The 22,662-nt window shown below is 45.0% G+C and overlaps 1 protein-coding gene across 5 annotated transcripts in view; it reads right to left on the bottom strand.

Moving 5' to 3' along the window:
* The window catches only part of CTNND2 (catenin delta 2), a 942,188-nt gene that overhangs the window by 382,918 nt on the left and 536,608 nt on the right, over positions 1 to 22,662 (bottom strand). For 4 of the 5 annotated variants that reach the window (XM_045441900.1, XM_045441910.1, XM_045441928.1 and 1 more), the window contains one exon: positions 14,887 to 15,454. In XM_045441900.1, the coding sequence (XP_045297856.1) occupies positions 14,887 to 15,454 (568 nt within the window). Of the gene's footprint in view, positions 1 to 14,886; positions 15,455 to 15,714; positions 16,220 to 22,662 lie in introns of those variants that run through there. The other variant, XM_045441937.1, reaches the window with a different exon arrangement.

The following is a 22,662-nucleotide window of genomic DNA, read 5'->3' as shown; positions in this document are numbered from 1 at the left end:
AATGACTCCCCAAAACAGTCCATCAAGACACCCCAAATCCTTTTCAGTTGACAGCTGGCAGATAAAAAATTGGCAGGGGTGAATCGTGAATTGTAGTATCTTTGTGCAGAAGGGCAACATAATTTTTTTTTTTTTAATTTTTTTTTCAACATTTATTTATTTTTGGGACAGAGAGAGACAGAGCATGAATGGGGGAGGGGCAGAGAGAGAGGGAGACACAGAATCGGAAACAGGCTCCAGGCTCTGAGCCATCAGCCCAGAGCCCGACGCGGGGCTCGAACTCACGGACCGCGAGATCGTGACCTGAGCTGAAGTCGGGCGCTTAACCGACTGCGCCACCCAGGCGAGAAGGGCAACATAATTTGACCTCGGACTTGTAATTAAAGTCTTCTGACATTAACTTGTAAACAAGTGTAATCTGTGAATGTTAATTTTTACCCAGGAGGGGTCTCCTGTTTAAAATTTGCTTCGAACCCCATCTCCACCTGGAGAGAAGCTTTGGGCAGCCACGTTCAGGGTGAAACGGACCAGGAGCCAGGCTCACCACTACCTTATGGTCCTAATTAACTACTGATGCAGAGAGATCTACGATTCTGTGCTTTATTAATTAGTCACTTACCAGAGTTTTTAATGGCCAGTCTCATATTCACACAGATACTCTTCTCTATCAACAAGGCGGATAAAATTCGACGAGTGTCATTTTATTTCTTGACAGCTGCTTCTCAATACCCCATCAGCGCAATACGCGAACAGTACATCTGGAGTCTGGTTTCAGGACCTAATTACTATGGATAATTATGGATATTTCCATGGAAAGAAGCCCGAACAGGGCGCTCCTGACCCATCTTTTTTTGTTGTTGTTGTTGTTGAGATGCAAAGCAGGACAGATAGACCAGCTTCGGCTGCAAGGGACCAGAGCTCTTCAGAATTGAAGCTGAATTTTCATTTTTTGTGTATGTGCCCCTCAAAGGGCACCGATGAAATTCTCAGTGTAAAGGCAAGGAGAAAAGTTTTATCAGACAAAAGTAGGCTTAAGTTGTTTTCTTCATTAATTGGTTTAAATATTTTGAAATATACATGAGCTAAGATGTTTTGTCAAACACAGGCCTTTTTGATCAGACTGTATTAAATATACCATAGACAGGGTGTGCAAATTCTTTTTCAAAAATTACTTAGCTTTTATAATGCAAAGTTCAGATGTATTCTCCTGTATCATTTTTCCATTCCTTTATATATCTTACTAACACCCACAGGGAGGCTCTGGTGTTAATTCCAGAAGAAAAAGATACCATGAACTTTCAACATAATTTATGGGGGGGAGAAATGGCAAGCAAATTGCTTCATAGGTTACTCGTTCTCTATATTTACATTTTATAAATTCTTCGTATCAACACTTTATTACATTTTCCTTATTTTACTCAACATAATATTTGGCATATAAAAAAAGGGTTTGAGAAGAGAGATTATGCTGTGTAATAAACAGTTCTGAGGAGGATTAAAATTTTCCCCTGATTCTGTTCTGGTTAAAGGGCTTTAATAATTGTATCTGTGGGTTTTAGAATCCAATTAGTAATGTATTATATATGTATACTTATTATTTGGATATCAGTTACATTTATTTAAACGTTAAGTCCCTAATACAAAGCACCCGGATGAGACCGATGTATAGTTATAATTCCCCCACCCTATTTTCAACTGTTTTCTTTATCCAAAGAAGTTACTATTAAACCATCAATTGGTGCGGCCCAGTAGTCATGTACGTGATGGTTTTCCAGTCCAGAAATCAATCTGTGTTGACTCTTTAAGGGCAAAACAAATACTACATATTTGCTAGAAGGCTGTCAAGGTGTAGGGGGCTCTTTGGGGTCATGTCAACTATAACCAACTAATTGGCTCCGCCATGGAGGGGACTGGAGTATTATAAGCTTCTAACCAGCTGAGCTTAAGACCTGACAGTACCTGTGTGCATGTGTGTGTATGTGTGTGTGTGTGTGTGTGTGTGTGTGTGTGTGTATTTTCTTCATTCTAAAGAGAAATGTATACAGACTTCCCTTTTCTACATCAATTATTAAAATGAAGCTTATCTTGTAAGGGGGGTTTTGACTTTATCACATTGCCAGTCCATTCTAGGGGAGCTCTAAGGTTGAAACCAGAAACATGGGGAAATGCAGATATCATTTGGGGTACGGTATGGGCATAGCACCTCTGTAATGGCACAGCACCTGTGTGCCCAGGCACCGTCTGTAACAGCAGAGCACATGCGGGCCCAGGCACCATCTAGGAAGCCCAACAGGAAAAATCAATGCGATCACGTCTATTTGAAGATATTAGCATAGCAAGCAGAAATAGGAGGGGCCACTAGAGTCTCCTGAACCAAAATAATTAATGGTTTTCTTTGGGTTCTCTTTGCTGCCAAGTTTCTACCTGCAGGATCCTGGGCACATGCTCAGAATACAGACACCACAGAATAGGAATTATCTGTTTTTATGATTTCTTCTCTACAGCTACACACACAAAGAACTGCTAGCTCTCGAGGTGAGCCTGCGACATTCCTTGGAATGCTGTCCGTGCCTCTGTTAATGCTGCAACAGGAACGTAGAAAGTACAGGAAGCCACTTTCCAAAGAATTAGGAAACTCAGAGGTGAGGACGCAGACACTTTATCTTACAGATTCTCAATATGCATTGAACCAAGTCTTTCTGGTAGCTACTGGTTAAGTTTTTAATGGTTCACTCGTTCTGGGTAGAACCTGGTATTTCTCTGTATTCTCTCCATGCTAAGCATGACTTCCGGTTACCAATGGGATATACCATTTGCACCCAAAAATACTTTTACAATAGTCACTCAAAAATATTTGTTGAACGGGCTCCTGGCTGGCTATGCCGCTATGTGACTCTTGATCTTGGGGTTGTAAGTTCGAGACCCACATTGGGTGTAGAGATTACCTAAAAATAAAATCTTAAGGAAAAAAAAAAAAGGTTGTTGAATACCTACTAGAAGAGGCTTGGTGAGGAGTTCTGCAAAACTCTGAACTCTGAAAGTCCCATTAGCTGCCCTCCGGGAGCCCACAACTCCCACTATTCAAATGCTCTGCCAGGATTACAAAATACTTCAAGATACTTTCTGCTTTGTAATGTAAATAAGTTCTTTGGCAATACAGGGCACCACAACAATACATGTAGACCCATGTGGGATTAGCCTTTAGAGAATTCAGATATTTCACATTAGTTATCCACAGGAGATGCAAACTTTTATAGGTATATATAAAATACATACGCATATATGTGTATGTATATGTATAAATAAATGTATCTACGGTAATTTTTGTCATATTTACAATACATATAAATAATAAGAAAAAACTGTAGGTTTTATGTATACATACTTTATATATATACACACTTTATATGTGTATATATATACACACACATATAAAGTAAACACACAGAGAGATTTTTAAAAATTACAAAATGCACCTTGGTGAGATACAGTGGCAGGTGGGATTGTGATGCAGCCTTGGTTGCAAATCGACTCCATTTCGAGAGATTTTAGGTTTTTAATTATTGAAGAGTATTTGTGCATCTACTAAGATAGCTGGTCTCCACATCACCCCTGTGGCTTAGGTAGAAAGAAAATAAATATTTAACAGCATCGTATTTATTAAGGTGGAGCGACCAGGCAACAATCGAACTGATGCTCACGTGTGAGGTGAGTGGCAAAGCACAGATGCCCCTTTGCTCAGATTAACTGACACCTGTGACCCGCAAGGAGCGATCAGTGAAAACAGACCCAGGAATATTTTACCTTCAATGCCCTGCTGACTTGAAGTTCAGCAGCACAGAGCCTGAAGAGCAGGAGAAACCCACACTATGGGTCAGACATCAGCTGGGCTGACCCCATTGCTGAGTGCCGGGGACCCAGCCAAGAAAACGGTCCACAGTCAGGGCGGCCGATACCCCGGCAGCACAAGAGCGAACAGTGCATCTGCAGCCTGGCTTCCAGACCTAATTACTATGTGTGTCTCCACATCTCTCCTCGCATTCTGTCATTTCCTTCCCTGATGCGGTATTATACCTAAGAGCATTTTCCCGCAGAACTCCTATTTCTAGCTTCCACCGATCTGATCCGCAGCGCTGGGAAGTAAGACGGGTGTTCAGGGTTCAGCACCTGCAAAACACCTGACTGCACATTACCTGGCCTGTTTCTCGAAGAGGAAAAGGGAATTGCCTGTGAGTTGGTTCATTTCCGGAAGCCCCAAAACCGGTCCCGTTTTAATCCACTTCTCTTCAAACTTCACGCACACCGTCACCCTGCCTTCAATCCCTCATGTCTCGAAGATCATGTGCATGCTCCTGGGATCCTTAATCCCCAGGTACATGTATCCCCAATGTTTACAGCAGTGCTTTCAACAATAGCCAAATTATGGAAAGAGTCCAAGTGTCCATCAACTGATGAGTGGATAAAGAAGATGTGGCTTCTGGGGCGCCTGGGTGGCGCAGTCAGTTAAGCGTCCGACTTCAGCCAGGTCATGATCTCGCGGTCCGTGAGTTCGAGCCCCGCGTCGGGCTCTGGGCTGATGGCTCAGAGCCTGGAGCCTGTTTCCGATTCTGTGTCTCCCTCTCTCTCTGCCCCTCCCCCGTTCATGCTCTGTCTCTCTCTGTCCCCAAAATAAACGTTGAAAAAAAAAATTAAAAAAAAAAAAAAAAAAAGAAGATGTGGCTTCTATATACAATGGAATACTACTTGGCAATGAGAAAGAATGAAATCCTGCCATCTGCAACAATGTGGATGGAACGGGAGGGTGTTATGCTAAGTGAAATAAGTCAGTCAGAGAAAGGCAGATATCATATGTTTTCACGCATTATGTGGAATTTGAGAAACTTAACAGAAGACCATGGGAGAAGGGAAGGGGGAAAGACAGTTTCAAACAGAGAGGGAGGCAAACCATAACAGTCTCTTAAATACAGAGAACAAACTGAGGGTTGGAGGGGTGGGGGGGGCAGAGGAGATTGGCATTGAGGAGGGACTTGTTGGGATGAGCACTGGGTGTTGTATGTAAGCGATGAATCATGGGATTCTACTCCTGAAACCAAAAGCACACTGTATGTGCTGTATGTTAACTAACTTGACAACAAATTATATTTAAAAAAAAGTAGGATAAAAAAGGTGAACAGAACAAGTAAATGATGGACCCAAGCTAGTAACTGATGTACCCATGTCTGGCCTCAATCCATTCTCTCTCTTAACCATCACCTCCTGTATTTGTGGAACTCAACGCAATGTAGGAACTATTGTTTTTTGTCAAACTGCAATTGAACTCATTATTCTTAACTTGTTCTTGTACTTGTTCAGCCCTTAGATATTAAAATTACCCAGACTCTTTGGGACTTAGGCCAACATTCACGACTGTCAACATTTATGTGTTGAGTCCTACCTTTCCTAGTTTGCTAGCTTACTGCCCAGATGTACCCCCCCCCCCCACAAACCCTGGGAACATCTCTGCACCATCCTGACGGTCAATATACACTGTTCTTGGGTACCATGTTTTCCTCCTGTTTTATGCCCTCATTCAGCTGAGACACACCCACTGAGTGTTGTAAATCTCCAGGCAAGGGGGCCTATATGGAGATCAATTTTATCAATACTTACAGGACTGAAAATATTTGATTCTGCCTTTATGTAGAAAATTTGGCTAGGTATAGAGTTTAGGTTAAAAATAAGTTTCCCCCAGGGGCATCTGGGTGGCTCAGTCAGTTAAGCGTCAGACTCTTGGTTTCAGCTCAGGTCATGATCTCATGGTTCGTGGGTTCGAGCCCTTCACTGGGCTCTGCACTGAAGGCACAGAGTCTGCTTGGGATTCTCTCTCTCCCTTTCTCTCCCTCTTTCTCTCTCTCTCTCTCTCAAGAGAAATAAAAAACGTTAAAAAAATAACTTGCCCCCAGAACTCTTGAGCACATCACCTGATTGTTCTTTGCCACCCAGTATCACTGCCTCAATCTGGTGGCATACGTATTCTTCCTCTCCAGTGGCTTTAGGGTCTTTTGCGTTGGTGCTTTGAAATTGCACGATGCAGAATGCGGAAATGCCCTTTTGCAAACACGGAGCATTTCCTATGAAGGTATAGGTCCCCTGGCTCTGAGGAATCGCTCTGTATTACTTCCTTGGTAGCTTGCTTCCCTCCATTCTTTCTGGGACTTTCCTAAGTCTTGGATGTGTCTTCCATGCACTATTATTGCATCATTCTTGTATTTTCTGTCTCCTTCCCTGTATGGCGACCTTCTGAGCGATTTCCTCGACTACTTCCCACTTATTCTATCACTTTTTTTTTTGTTGTTGTTTGGGTGGTGCTATTTTTACAGCCTATAAAGATCTTCTTGTTCTTTGATCCTCTCATGTATCACCCGGTTCTTATTTAATAAACACAAGATCTTCTTAAACCCTTCTCAGTACGGATCCAAAAGTTCTTCCTTGTTTCCTTTAATCTCTTTTATTCTGTAAATTATCTGTTTCTTCTGAGAGACAGTTCATTTTTGCTATTTTTTTTTCATGTCACTAATTCTCTCCAATTCCTCAGTAATCCTTACTAATTTATCATATTTGAGAAAGAAAAACCTGCTGGCAGCTTCTTCAACTACAGCCTAAATGGAAGTATCTCCCATTAAATGCCCCTGAGTTACAATCTGTAAGGTAGGAGGGGCATACGGCCTGGCATTCCTCCTTGGGGATGAGAGAAAGAGGGTAAAGAACAGCCTGAGCCCCCTTCCAGCCCACCACCCGCATGACTGTTTGAAATAAACTTTATCTAAGCCACCGGCGGCCAAATCGGAGCTGAACTTTCTCAGACAGCCTGTCCAGTTTCAGGAGACTGCCCCCATTCTTCACTTTGGAGTAAGCCATGGCTACAGGCTCGTCATCTTGGGAGGAGAGAGAATATGTAAGTGGGAGCAAGCAGCAGACTTAAAACTGTATCAAGCCCTGACTTCCAGCGAATCCCTCCATCTTTAACCCCACGTATCTCCCCAGCTTCACTCTGACAATTGAGCCTGTCCAAGGCTTTACTGAAAATCATCAGCCCACCTCTGTCATACTGGCACAGCAGATTCTTGGGAGAAACTTTCAACATCTTAAGTGCTTATCACTCCTGTGTATTTTGCTTTCTAGAAAATTCCTATCACGGCTTGCTTTTGATGAGCCACAACCACTGGCCTCTGTGTTCTTGTGTCTTTGGTGGCTTACCCACTGAAATTCTGTAATTTTCAGAGGATCTGGACACAGGGGAGGCAGATGCATGGACAGAGAATGCCATCTGGAACCACTGTCTGAGATAAAGCATGATCAAAATCATCAAAGCGTCACAGACACTGGAAAAGCTCTTTATAGAACTGTAGGTAAAGATGCCACTTTCCTACAAATGTACAAAAAAGACCTGTCTGCCCCATTTCAACTAGCATGGTTGCCAATGTGGTAGGAAGGGAAGGGAAGGTACTAATTTCTGTGAATCAACAAAAATCAGGTAGGCCTTTTGTGGCCACCTAGCATCCCAAACATTTAGTTCCAGGTTCAGCCACTAACTTACTGTAATGGGATGTTCAAATGGCAGTCTCCCTGATGCAAGTTTGCCGTGGACATAAACTGGACAGAAATCAGATACCAATATGAGTATGATGAGACGCTGCATGGAGTGACTTCGCAAAGGATGTCCGATTGCCATTTCTGTGTGCCCTGCGCTCTAGGAAGACCAGGGCTGTGAGACAGCAGTCAAGAAGTCCAGAGGGGGTTTGCTGATGAGATTTCAGTAACCATCCCCTCGGAGGGAAAGCCTGAAGACAGTGGGCTTCCGTGGGACCACTTGGATGTGAGTTCCCTGCTGGAAAATGAGGTTCCAGAATTCTGGAGGGCAAGCAGTTGACAAAGCAATCACTTTGTTGGTGGAAGCAGGAGAGGGTCAGCGTGTGGGAACTGGCCTGCACTCTCAGTGTCCACTGGGGTGCAGGATACCAGAAGGCAGCCTGCAGGAGAGAGACTATATTAAATGCAGATCCAGAAAACAGCCTGGACGGGGACTGAGCGCTGAGAGCGAGAACTTCGGAGGAAGATTCTGGGCCTGAGAGGCATGGCCGGCAGGGAATGCCACAGGCTTTCCGTGGCTGCGGAGGAGACCCGAGGGAGGTCTGGTTCCGGAACCCCCTGGAAGTTTTGGCTGAGAACTGGCCTTAACCGCCTTGGAGAGGAGATTAACGTGTTGGTTGATATCACAGGCTGATCACATTCTAATTAGTAAATGTAAACTAGAGATTTTTGTCTTATTTAAGGGTGAGAGGAAGGTTCGCAAAAACTGTTAGAGGATCACCTTCGGGAAATGTGATTTGAAGGACAGCAGGCACCAAGATCTCGCGTTGCATTGTGACCGCATCCCAAGCGCTGGGTGTTAAACAAACGCACTCCTTACTTGAGTAGAGTTCATGTTTCCTTTGAGAACCTGACGGTGAAAATTGCAAAGCTTTTATGTGGGATTAGGCTTTTTTTTTTCTTTCTTTCTTTCTTATAGCAGGTGCGCCTGGACGAATCAGCACGTCACAAATGGAACTGAAATCACCAAGTATGCAGAATTTGAGAGGCATGGCATGTGATACACTCTAAACACTGGGTTTTATGTCCGCTAGGCAGAGGTAAAAGATGAACACGTCTTGACCAAAATCCTGTCCATATTAGGCCAATCTGTATTGTAATCATTGGTTAAGAACCTACATTTAATTCATTTCGTTTTTACCTCAAAATAAGCTTCTAATGTTTGGCTTAACTTTAATACCTATGTACAACTCAGATTCCTACTTTTAATAGGATTGATTTTCCTCTAACACAGAAAATGAGATGATCATGCTGTCTTCTTTACAAAAGGGAACAAAATTGGGTGCTGGTAGAGTCATATTCAGTAAGATTTTGACACACTTTTGAGATACTTCTGCTTTCTTCAAAATTACTAGTTATTTAAAAAAGCTAAAAAACCTCACACTGTATCTCTATATTCCTGGTGTTTTTCTTCAACAACAAAAAATATACTGCCTCTCTGCCTTATAGAGAAGCCACACTGAAAGTGATCTAGGTTCAAATCCTATCCCTGTCACTTCCAGCCAAGTAACCCTGGGCAAGAAACTTATCATTGAGAAACCTCAGTTTCCAAATCTGTAGAATGTGGCAACAATCACACCTACCTCCTTAAGTTGTTGGAAACTACATGAGATACAGTTTGCAAAGTGCCTGGCGTCTCGCAAATGCTTTATATTGCAGTATGGGTTTTTTTTAACATAATTTTATTCATCATCATGCACAAAATGGATACATTTTTTAAACTATAAAAAAGAAAATTAAGCCACCTATCTGTCAAGAGAAAAATGTAAGAACTAGTTATGCTATTTATTTAGCCTTCTTCCCCTACTATTTATTAGTGATAATTTTTGAACAGTCACATTGCACACAAGTATGTATGTGTGGGGGGGGAGCAGTTTAGACTACTAGATCTGGGAGGGTTATTCCCATGGAAGAGTTATTCCAATGCCTTCCTGTGTCTCTCTGCCTATTTTGTCTTTTCTTTCTTTCTTTTTTTAATGTTTATTTATTTATTTTGAGAGACAGAGAGAGAGACAGAGAAAGCTCGTGAGCACGAGTGGGGGAGGAGCAGAGAGAGGGAGAGAGAGAGAGATCCCAAGCAGGCTCCACACTGTCAGCACAGAGCCTGACTCGGGGCTTGAACTCACAAACCGGGAGATCATGACCTGAGCTGAAATCAAGAGTAGGATGCTTAACTGACTTAGCCATCCAGGCACCCCTGCCTCTTTTTTCTTGTAAAAAGAAATCCTTCTTTCACTCAGTCCCTGGAATGGAGTTTTTAATGTGCAAATATGATCATGTCGGCTGTCTGCCGGAAGGATGAAATAACACAGCTTTTACTCCTCCTCTCCCGCTCCCCTTCTCTCACCACCTGAACCATCCATTTCTCCCTCCAGAAACCCCGATCTGCTGGAAGTCTCCACCCTCACGCTCCCTACCTTCTCTCTTCTTGGACTTTGTTCCAGCTACCATTCCTCAGTGATTCTGCTTACACCACTTAGCTCTGGAGCCGCGACGTCAAGGAAGCATCAACGGCAGACATCGAACACCCACCATAACATGCCCCTGCAGTTTGTTCCCACAGTAACCGAAATCTGTCTTATTCCAGCACGAGGGCTAAAACTGTCCATTCGTTTATCCGTTCTGAGGCTGGGTCTCTTGAGGGCAAAGAGTATCTCTCACTCCTCTTTGTGTGTCCCACACAGAAACTGGCATGTTTCGGGGACTCAAAAGACCTGCTTTTGTCTGAAACAAAAACGAATGGCTTCTTCCTTACGAATCCAAGTTTATATGGTAGGTATTATTAAATAATACGAGTTAACTTTTACTGAGCCAGGAAAGGGGCTAGAATTTTATACACGTTATCTTATTTATGCCTGAGATTATAGAAATAGCCAGGTACTGTTGTGATCCCCTGGATGAGAGAACAATGTCAAGGTGTAATATACCTAACCTTAGGGACCTCCCACAAGGCAGAGCTAGGTTTTCACTCAGGCACTGTTCGATGATGCAAAGAATTGCAAGAAGGAGGAGGAGGCGGGGGTGGGAGGAGGGGGATAAAACGTTCTAAGAGGTCTTTGGATCCTGATGACCTAACACCTGAGAAATCATACTTTTCTAGGTTTGATCTGAATCGGGGTGTTTTCCCAGAGAGCTGGAACTCTGAGATTTCCAGCCAGACTTTTATAAAGTTTGGCTGTTGGTAAGATCCAGAGGAAAATGTGGAAGCTGTGTTCTTTACCAAGCGCCCACTACCTCTGAGGACTTGAAATCCTCAGACAGACTTTGAATCTCTGGAAGTGATTGTAGCTAAGCAAGGAAAACTCCCTGGAAAGGTTCTGCACGTTTTTCGTCTCGAGCTTTCCTCCTCCCGTTGTTTCTTGGGCCACCTCCTGCCTTCAGTAGGATCTCACCACCATCCTGCACTGAAATCATTCCACCAGTATCATCAAACAGTCTTCCTTTGTCTTGACCTCTTAATTGCACTAGACATAGTTTATTGATCTTCTAACCTTGAGACATGCTCTTCTCTTGGCTTCTAAGAAACGACACTGACCTACACTTCTGGTTATCTCTTTCTATTGCTGGCTTCTTCTCAACTCCCAGACCTTTACATCTGTCGGGGGCGGGGGCGGGGCGGTCAGCATTCAATCCTTGGACCTCTTCTCTCTACACTGACTTCCTAGGTAATTAATGTCTTCTAGATTCACGGTCTTAGTATCATCCACCTGCTTATGACTCCCTCATTCAGGGGCTGCTTCTCTGAACTGACCTACAGATCCAGTGGTCTGAGTTACATGTGCATTTTGATGCTGACACACAGACATCACATGTTCAAAACCAAGATCTTAACATTCACTAGCACTGCCTCAATCCCAACTAGACCTCTCTGTACCTGGCTCCACCTCAGTCCATGGAGACTCCGTTCTTCTGGCTGTTGGGGCTCCCTGAATCTTCTCTCTCCTACCATCACAACCTACTGTGTGAGATAATCTGCTCAGCTCCACCATACATATGCATCCAGATTACCCTACTTTTCATAACCTCCATTGCTACCATCCTGGCTCAAGCCATCCTCTTTTGCTTAGATTACTGCAATAACCCTGCTGACCGGCATTCTGGCTTTTGTCCTTGATCCCTTACAACGTACTCTCCACACAGCAGCCAGAGAGACCCTGTTACAAACTAAGGCAGCTTGTGTCACTCATCGGCTCAAATCCTCGATGGCTCCCATGGATTGGCCACAGCTGGCATCCTCAATTCCTCAAGGCTTACCAGTCTCAGCTTACCTAACCTCAGCTTTCACCCTGACCCGGCTGCTCACTCTGCTGACCTCAGGTCATTTCTTTGCCCTCCTTCTCTTTGATCCACCCCCACTCGACTTCCTGCTGTTCTTCAAACATATCAGACATACCCCCATTTACCAGCGTCGGGACTTGCCACTCTTTCTTTCCAGAATGCAGTTTCCCCAGACATCAATAGGGCCAGCTCCCTCACCTCCTTCACAAGGAACTCAAAAGTCACCTTTTAATGAGAGCGTTCCCTGGCCACTCTACCAAAACTATTTATCTCGCTGATTTTCTGTCTCCTCCATTTGAAAGGAGGCCAGGGATTTTGGTTGATATTGATCACTGCTGGATCCCCAGGGTCTTAATCAGTGCCGGTAGGTAAGAGGTACTTAATAATTATTGAATGAATTAAGTCATTCAGTAGTGAAAATCACTACCTATCCCGTAATTTGTACTTCCTAGTTATCAGTGACAAATCTTCAAAATCACAACCCTGAAAATCTAAAAGGTATTTGCCAGTCTTGACTTTCATGGTGCTTTCAACTAGCAAACCAGGTGGACCCAAACTTTACCATGCCAGTCAGGTCTGGTACGAAGCACACAGATTGAGGTATGGGGTCCCACTTGGTAAGAGCTCCAAGTGTCCTGCCTGATCTGTTGCAAATGTTAGAGTCTCTCCCCATATCTGTTCTGGGCCACAGTCTTCTAATTCCTAAATGGGGACTATGATCTTATGCCACTCAAGTATTTATGCAGAGTTATGGAGTAATTTTAAACTCAAGCACCACCAGCAGTAATTTGCATGAGAAAATCTTTAAATGGATATTTAAAAGCATGCATTTTAAACAAAATAATTCAAACATTAAGCATGTTCATTGTAGCTCTAAAATTAAGAATCATCAATGGCACATTGATATCCCGCCCCCCCTCCCCCCCCCCCCACCCCGCCAGGTAGCAAAAATGAAATATGGTCAGAACATCTGAGGGACAGATGGAAATGCAGAGGCAGCAAAGGCACGTGGGATTGTTGATCCCAGGGACGGTTTCCCTCTTTCTGGCCAGCACCTCCCTACCTCCACCCCCCACCCCCCCAACACACATACACACATCCCACATCAGATCCTAGAAACACTCATTCAAGCTTTTATAGAGAGCAAGCGATTTTCACAACATATTTACTCCTAACTTCAGGGACATACTGAGCAGTCAGACTTTCCGTCTGCCCCGTTCACACTCCCGCAAACTCTCCAACAGACCCATACTCCCCGTTTTAACTAAGACAATCCAGTGGAACAATCACACGTTTAGGATATATATATATATATATATATATATATATATATATATATATATACACTCAGTAGGAGAAAGGGCTAAGCTCTTGGTTTCTTTCCCCAGGTTTGCACAGGGAATGAAATGGCCATTAGCAATCACAGGGCTCTCAGGGACTCCTTGAGGGTCCTTGCCCTGTGGCTAAGGAGGACCACACAGGGCTTCCGTCTTCTACAAGTTCTGCAGCTGGTTCCCCCTCCTTGACGGATCTAGTAACTTATTGTACAAATTCATAAAACAAAGTTTCCAAGCTTATAAACACAAAGTTGCCATACATGTCTCCTGGCCACCTTTGCCATCCACACTGCCAAACCTGAGTCCTTACATTTAGAGATTTTGGTCCTGCTACTGGGTTGGCATTAATGATCATCTACTTCCACAATTCTATTAAAGACAGTGGAGTGTGTGAGAGGAAATATTTTCATCTCAGTAAGCACAGCTAACATAAATCGGGGGCAGCTGAATTGCAGCCTGCATCCTGTTACCCCAGGCCAGTCCACACCAGCAATTACTGTGCTGAATTAAAGAAGCCCTCAGACACCTGCCTTCTGCATGCAACAAGTTCCTTTTTTCTTTTTTTAATCCTATTTATCTTGCAGTCATCTATTTATGTCAAGAAAGGAAACATATGATCATAGCATCTGTTACTAGAGTGACACAATTACCAAATACTTTCATAAGAGGGAAAAAAAATCAACAATAAATCCGGGTGAGTCGTCAGGTGCTTTAGGAGACAAAACAGTCTTTCAATCACAGTGTCCCGTCTAAGCTGAACATATGGTGGGTGCTACCAGCAGAGAATCACCAGCTCAGCCTGGTCTTTGACGGGCACAACAACTACGGAAAAGTCACCTCCTCTGAACTGGCAGAGAAAAGGTTTCCTAGCACCAACCCCTCTGTGCCTACCATAAGCAGGTAACGAATTCAAGGGACTTCATCACTGGTTTACTCCATGCCCACTGTTGGAATCTATGTGTATGCAATGACAGGTCTGGAGGAATCTTTCACTTTTCCCAGTAACTAAATTTAGACAAAATAGAATAAGTTTGAAGAAATGAGAGCCATAACAAAGTAGTAACAATTCAAAGCAATTAATCCTTGGTTACCTTCTCACTACTATTGAAATCTATGTGAACTGAAAGGCTGCTTTGGGAAAAATCTTTTATATATATATATATAACCAGCAACTGTAGGTGACTATAGGCGATCACTTGGATTGTGCGATTTTTATTTGCGTGGCTCTTTTTCTGGACATTAATCAACAGGTCTGTGTGATTCTTTACTCAATATGACTGAATTGTATGGATGTCTAAGTCTTCAGATTGGGGGGAGGGAGGGAGAGAGAGACTGAGAGGGAGAGAGCGAGGGAGTGAGAGCTGGAGAAATCAGTTTGAGACACAGCATTACTTCTCCAAGAAGTAGCTGGCGCATCATAGTTGAGATACTAGCAAAGCCTAGGGACGCCCTGGCTCCCTCTCCACCCCGCAGGCTGCACACTGGCCCAGACACGCCCAGCTCGAGTTGCGCTCAAGCCGGCCCCCACCCCCACCCCCGGCGGGGCGCTCGGGTCCCGCACTCGCCCCTACCGCGCGCCCAGGTGTCCCCCGCTCCCCACCCCGGGGCGGAGCCGCGGAAGGCGGGCTGGCGAGCCGGTTACCTGCCAGGCTGCCCGGCCTCTGGAGGGTGGCCGTGGCATACAGCTCCTGCGAGTGCTTGCTGTACTGCTCGGACGCGTGGACCAGGCGCTTGGTGGGCGACAGGGTGGCGTACGTGCCGATGGTGGAGCTCAGCTGGTGGATGGGCGAGGAGGAGATGGTGGACTGCACGGTGGGGGGCGAGGTCACGCGGATCGGGGACAGGCCGGCCGAGGACACGACGATGTTGATGGGCGAGCTGGTGCTGTAGGACTTGGCCAGGCGGCTGGGCGACTGCTTGGGCGAGGAGCCGCGCGGCGCGGCGTAGGCGGCGCCCTCGGGGGCCGAGCCGCCGCGCTGCAGCTTGGTGGGCGAGCCGCCCTGCGGCGCGGCCAGCGGGGAGCCCCCGCGCGGCGGCGCGGGCAGCGTGGAGCTCGAGTAGTAGAGCGCGGCGGCGGCGGCGGCGGCGGGCGGCGCGTCGGGCAGGTGGAAGGCGCTGCTCAGGCTGGGCGCGAACGGCTCCCGCGGCGGCGGCGGCGGCGGCGGCGCGGGCTCGGGCCCCGCCAGGTGCGCCGCGCGGCTCGTGGTGCCCTGTGCGCGGGAGAGCAGAGAACACGCGCGCTTAGCCGGCGGGAAGCCCGCCCCCCGCGCCCCCCGCGCCCCGGCGACGGAGCGAAACTCGCGCGCGCGGCAGGCCCGCCGAGCTGCCCTGCGCGCGGGGTCGGGACGCAGAGGCCCCCGATCTTCTCGGGCAGGGTCTTTTCGGACACGAGGGACAACCGGCCGGCAAGGGCCGGCCGACAACCGGATGGGGATCGCGTCTGGCGAGCGGGGCACACTGTTCTGCTTACATATCTAAGATGTTTCTGGAATAGCAGAGGCATCGCACTGGGCGCAGAAAGATTTTCAAAGGCCACCCAGCGGGGCCACCGGGATGCACCTGAATGCAATCACGATCCGTTCGTGGTCAAACGAGAAATCGAGGCACTGAGTCCCCCACCCCCACCGTCATTTCACTGGATACAGTTTCTGCCTCCAAAATGCGCTCAGTTGCATACTTATCTGGAGAACATCAAGAGCAAACATACTTCTCAGAGTTTATTCTGTTGCTATGGCCGTGTGGATTCTTCTTTGGGGACCAGAAAAGTTAGAAGGAGGGGAAGCTATTAAGTCAAAAGAAGTACCCTTAGTCTTTCAGTAGTTTAAAAAAAAGGGGGGGGGGTATCTGGAGGAATCCGAGCCATTGCAAATGAAAGACTAAAAAAGCCTCCCTTTTCTAGATTTTAACGCTGGGAGACATCTTCCAGCATCTCTCGCTCTCTAGCTGTCTTTGAAGAGCCCCCTGCAGCTGTGTCTTCAGACTGAAAGCCAGTTGCCTCTCATTTATTTACAAGAACACAAAAGACAACAAGGGCTGGGGTGGAGCTGGAGAGACGGTTGGAGGGGAAAGCGGTTTCCTTGAATCTTGTCCAGAGACAAATTTGCATTCGAATGAGAACGCTACATTGTCAACCGCTTCTGGGCAGGAGGTCTGGGATCTTCCAGGCTTTCCCGGAGGAGCAGAAAGGTTTTTGAGAGCGGGCTGGTGTGAAAAGGGGGTAGGACCGTGCAGAGAGAGAGAAGCTGGGGAAGGAAGGTTTTGAAATTAGGGGTGGGAACTGAGTGGGAAGGAGGAAGCGGGTAAGGTGGAGGGAAGGGGGGGGGCGAGAGCCTGAACAGATGCCATCCATTAAAAGTTTCCATGCTGCCTCTCCACCCGTTTTGGAATGGCAATTGGCAAATGACAGGCGGGGCACTTCCATCCTGGTGCGTGTGCACACATGCACACACACACACACACACACACACACACACCATTCCATTCCATTCCAAAATTTATCTGGTTGTCAGGTTCATGGGGAGATCCCAGAGACTTAACTGAGTAAAATCAAAATTCTCTATTAACGGCAGTGGGATGAGAGGAGACAGCAGTTGGTTGAGACACTGTGCGTGTACGATTGTGTGTGCATTTATATACGATATATGTATTTTCCATATCTGTGTATATTTTAGATCAGTCCGCTGACAAAGATTCTCTCCTTGACCAAACTCTGGTGAGGCTCCTCTGAGCTCTTTTCTCAGTTAGACCCTGGCTGGGGGCCCTTCCGCGTTCACCTCTGCTTTGTTCATTTTTAGCAAGAACACTGCTGAGTCACTTTAGCCGGAAGCCCCCATGCTCCATGCCCGGCCACCCTGCAGATCGGACCTCCTTCCTCAGGCCCCACCACCTTCCAGGTGCCTTTTGAGCACCGGGCTTGCCTTCAGCAAGTACCTGTGAGGTGAATTTAAGTCAGAATCCCCTTCCCCCTAATGTTTCCTCTTTTCTGCCCTGTGACTCCACCCTGCTCCTTGGCCATAAATCCCACTTTTCCTTGTTGAATTAAAGGACTGAGCCTAGTTCATTACCAAGGTCTCTTTTCCTCTACTACAGTAGTTTTTCTTTTTTCCTGAATAAAATCTCTATTTACCACTTTACTGCCCAGCTCTAGTTTTCCTTTAACATCACTGAGCAATTATTTTGAATTTAGCGGTAGGAGTGAAAGTAAAATGTAAAATAAACTCCATAACTTTGTTCAATAATGTGTCTCCAGCAACTAGAACGAGGCCTGATCCATAGCACAGATATCACAGATATTTGCAGAAAAAAGGGATAGTTAATAAAGCTGGTCCCAAGACTTTGACACTGGGGGTGCGGAGGGGGGTTGTATGTGGAGGATGGTGGAGAAGCTCTGTAAAACTGGTGTGTTCATCCTGAACCCCAGAGATTTATCCCAGCATCATCCAGAGTCTTAAGGGTGCTGCTTACTTACAATGTTGCTTCCATCCAGGTAGAAGTTCTGAGCATGAAATTTATACAGGCTGGGCTTCTCAAACCTGGCTTCATATTATCATGGGCAAAGGAGATTTTTTAAAAAGATCTGTAAAAAATCTCCGTATCCATGTACTCTGAATCTCTGGAGGTGGGGACTCAAGCATCAGGCTATTGGGGAGCTCTCTAGGTGACTCCAGTGTGCAAGCAAACAAGAGAACAAGTTATCCCAGAGCAGTGGTTTCCCAAGTGTGCCCCTGCCTGCACTCAGAATCAGTATACCCTTACTGAATCAGAACTTCTGGGATAGGGGCCCAGGGAGCTGTTTTAACAAGTTCCAAAGGTGATTATGGTGCTCGCTAGAGTTTACAAGCCACAGATCTAGAAGAGATTCTGATTCAGGGGTCTGGAGTGAGCCTGTGAGCCTCAATTTCCAGCAGTCTCCCGGGGAAGACAGATGCTGCTGATGTGAGAACCACCATTAAGCTGCAGACAGGGACCTCCTTCCTTCACTTTTCTTCTGAAGCTCTCCTGGGGCCTGAGCTACATTCGTTTGTGCAGAACTCAGCCGACAAGTGGCAGAAAAGCCTACAACAGGAATTTTCTCTAACCCCTTCCCACAGGAGCATAAAGAGGAGAGAGAACCCCAGAGGCTCACAAGAGAGTTCCCTGCTTATAACAGAACAGATACTTTGAGTTATGTCTTGGATATGTAACATTAATAACCCTATGTGACATCAGCAATGCTATCACCAAGTGGCACAATTTTTATTAACACTAAAGTATACAAATATAAATGAAAACAATGCTATGTAGAACTCTAGGATTTAAATGTTAGACTGACGTGGGTACCAGGAAAACCCTGAACACACTTTGCACACATTTAATTTTCCTTTTAATCCGTTGACACTTCTAGTCTCAGGAGTGCTGGCTGCTAAATATTACTGTCCTCAAAAGATTCCTTAAATGGCCCCCGAGTCCGTAGAAGTTTTGAGAACTGGCCTACCACCTGCAGATATTTTGACAGGCTATAGCAGCCCATTTGACAATCTCTCTCTCTCTCTTTTTTTTAAGTTTATTTATTTTGAGAGGGGGGAGGAGCAGAGAGAGAGAGAATCCCAAGCAGGCTCCACACTGCCAGTGGGGAGCCTGACAGGGGGCTTGAACTGACGAACTGTGAGATCGTGGCCTGAGCTGAAATCAATAACTGGACCGTTAACTGACTGAGCCACCCAGGTGCCCCATTCAAAAATCTTTTAAATAGCGTAGGATCTTGGTGAAATTTGGCCATTTTTTTACACGAAAATAATTAAAACATAAAAAAAAAATTATATGCTTTTTAAGATTGGTATTGCTCACGTTGTTAATGTTCTGTATCAGCACTGTCCAATATGGTAGGCCACTAGACACAGGAGTCTATTGGGTACTTAATATCGGCATTGGATTTTAACACATATTTAATTTTACTTAATTTGAATTCCAACAGGCAACTGTAGGTGGTGGCCTACCTCACTGGACGGACTATTGCGTATGTCCCTTTGCAGTTTTCAATAAATAACCCTTGGATGTTAGACTCCATTCTGAAGGCTGTGGAGTAATCAGGGCCTAAGAATGAATTAGACAAAAGCAGTAATGTTTTGGAAGCTTGTTTCCACTCTTGTGTTTATGTTTTGTTCCATTCTATAATTTGTCTAGCAACTCTCAGCCAGTTAAGGATACAATATCTGTGCCTCAGATGTAGGCTTATTACTACCTAGGTCATTGGGTTAAAATGAGATAAGCAGATTTCAACACACATAGAATGAATGTTACCCACTTGACTGTCACAGAAGCTCAATTCCATCTTAAAAGTGTGTTTACACTATAAAACTGTGAATCCAGTTTTAAAGGTAGCATTCCAAAACTTCACTTCAAACAAACAAAATAAAACCAGGGATGCCTGGGTGGCTCAGCTGGTTAAGCATCCGACTTCAGCTCAGGTCATGATCTCATGGTTCGCTGATAGCTCAGAGCCTGGAATCTGCTTTGGATTCTGTGTCTCCCTCTCTCTCTGCCCCTCCCCTGCTTGTGCTCTGTCTCTCTCAAAAATAAACATTAAAAAAAAAAAAAAATCCCGAACAACAATATCAACGAAAAACTAATGACTATGACACCTTCTTCCCTAAGGATATTTGGAAATGCAGTAAGAATTGATATAACCTTCTTATTGATGATGAGACCCTTAGGATGATATAAAAAACTTTTTTTACATACTTGGGGCAGACTGTGCCCTAATACTGTCTTGTAAGACAGTCCTTTGGAGAAGGACGATTTCTGTCGGGGTCTTCATTGGGTTACTTTGTTTCTCCTACGCCTCTGAAATAGGAGACCCACCCATGTGAAATTGACAAGGAAGTAGAACATTGCCAAATAGACACTCTGATTAAATAGTTTCGAATAGGCTGAGTTTGGTACACACTAAATGTCTTTCCTTTCTTGCTTCCCATTATGGAAATTCATCAAGAGAAAAGTGAAACATTATTCCAGTTCCCATGGCTACTTTAAGTACATTATATCTCAAATTTAAAAAAAGTCGGGATTTGTTTTTTAATGACACATGAGCAATATATAAAATTTATGAAAGTTCTTATGGATTAAGTATTTCATCTGCATAATAGTTTACATATAAGTTTCAGATGGGTCAGATTTAGCAAATACTCGTTGTGATTTATACATTTATGTTTGTGTGTGTTTGTGTGTATACACTTATACACCAAGGCCTCTTGTGTAATTGTGGAGTACCTTTATACCTACTTTATGAAAGTGTTTAAGGGGAGAATGGATTTTCAAAGTGTAGTAAAAAGAGTACTAAAATGGGAATTTAGGCAATGTATACATTATTCCCACCACCCATTAGCCAACAGTATTCAAGATCCATGCTTTAATTCATTCCCTAACTCAATAAACCATAAACTAGCACCTGCTATGTTCCACATACAAATGAGGACTTTGTTCTTGAAGGCCTCTCTGCGATCGTATTTTACCATGACATTATTGTGGAGACCTATCGTCATTTATACAGAATAATGCCAGGTTAACAATTATGACATCGTTCTTTTCGGGAAGCCTGAATCTCTGAAAATATGGCACTCTTGGACCAGAATGTGGCACTGGCCTCAACAGAGAGCAGAGTCACTTCCTCATCCTTTACATTTTATCTTACATAAACAGGGTGAGGCTGGGCGTGGGGGTGACGTGGGGTAGAAGTTCTCCAAACTTGGAAACTTGTTTAATCCTCATTGTCTGGGGATCGGGCAGTGCCAGCAAAGCAAAACAAAACCCAGCCATGCTTCCAGCCAGTTAAAAAAGAAACTTGACAGCCTGGAGTGTCTAAGGAATCTTGACTTCAAACCACAAGTAAGCAGTGTCACTGAGCGACACAACGTTCTATAAAGCAGGCCCATGGTTTATGGGAAGTCCCCATGAAGACACATTCAGACCTGCCAAGTTTCCTGGAATTGTCAGCGAGACCCCTAACTCTGGGTCAGGAGGAGTATTTGCCCGGAAAGCTGGGCAGCCAGGCCGACACTGTCAGGAATGGGGAACAGGAGTCCTTGTTTCATGGCTTCCCAGAGGGAGCCGTCGATCAGCTGTCTGTTTTCCCCACGGGCCACATTCATCACTTTCACTTTCCTGAGATTACCAGCAGACTGGTGAACCTAATCCTGGTTGTGGTGACTACGGAGGTCCTGGGCAAAAACACTGGCACGAGAGGCGAAGCCGGTGAGCACGTTTCAAAGCAAGGGAGACACCACAGGGCCAGGGCGCCAGAGAACACACACACACAGAGACAATACTGACTCAGTGAGCAAGGGGTGGGCAGCCAGTTGAGGCAAGTAAGAGAATAAAGGCAATGACTGAATAATATTTGTTTGATGAGTTAAGAAGCTTGAATAGCGTTTAAATACTAAATAAATAGGACATGGCTTTAAGAGGACATGTTTTAAAAATGTTTTATGTTTATTTATTTTTGAGAGAGAGAGAGAGAGAGTGAGAGAGAGAGGGAGAGCCAGGGAGGGGCTGACAGAGAGGGAGACAGAATCAGAAGCAGGCTCCAGGCTCCAAGCTGTCAGGACACAGCCCGATGCGGGTCTTGAACCCACGGACCGTGAGATCATGACCTGAGCCAAAGTTGGACACTTAACCGGCTGAGCCACCCAGGTGTCCCATAAGATGAAGTCTCTGAAGAAATACATTTCTAAACCATAACAATCTGGTAACACGATTTAGAAATATTAGCTACATGCTATTGATTAAAATATCTGAGAGCACGGAGAACTTTCCTAGAGTAAGTCTGCATGGGGCTTTAGGTCAGCACACTCAGGTGCTCAGGATGACAAAGCCGTCGACCCTCACAACTTGGAAAAGAGAAGAAATCACACCTCCAGAAAGCAGTCGCATTGAGGTATTATCAGAAATGTTCCTACAGTACAAAATAATTAAAATGAATCGACATTCCCCAAAAGTCTTGTGCCCTTGAACTAACTTACTCCCTGGGATGAAATACATCTTCCTGAGCACTACTACCATTGCCCCCCGCCCCCCAATTTTGATAACCTCTCTTTTGAAATTAACTTCAGAAGGAATGTCACTCTTTAAAATAATCCCCAAGGTAGAAAAGTCTGGTGCTGTGACAAAGGTTTGATTTTGGAAATAGCCAAATAGAATCATGAAGACCTTTGTCCAGCAATTCCCTTGAGGAGCACTGGTTTTGGTAAAAACTAACAGGAAACATAAAGAGACAGCTTCTGGTCAGAGTTCACACTATCCCTGGAGTCATCACTGCTGGATGAGAACGGAAGCACAGGGTTTACCTGGCGGTGACCTTGTCGTAACAGCAAAAGGTGATACCCAGAGCAAAGTAAACTTAAGTAATTGTAACAACCAAGGAGTTGGGAAGAAATTCCTTCTT

The sequence above is a fragment of the Leopardus geoffroyi genome, chromosome A1 (assembly GCF_018350155.1).
Source record: "Leopardus geoffroyi isolate Oge1 chromosome A1, O.geoffroyi_Oge1_pat1.0, whole genome shotgun sequence".
Classification (NCBI taxonomy): Eukaryota; Metazoa; Chordata; class Mammalia; order Carnivora; family Felidae; genus Leopardus; species Leopardus geoffroyi.
This window is presented reverse-complemented; position numbering and strand designations above follow the sequence as displayed.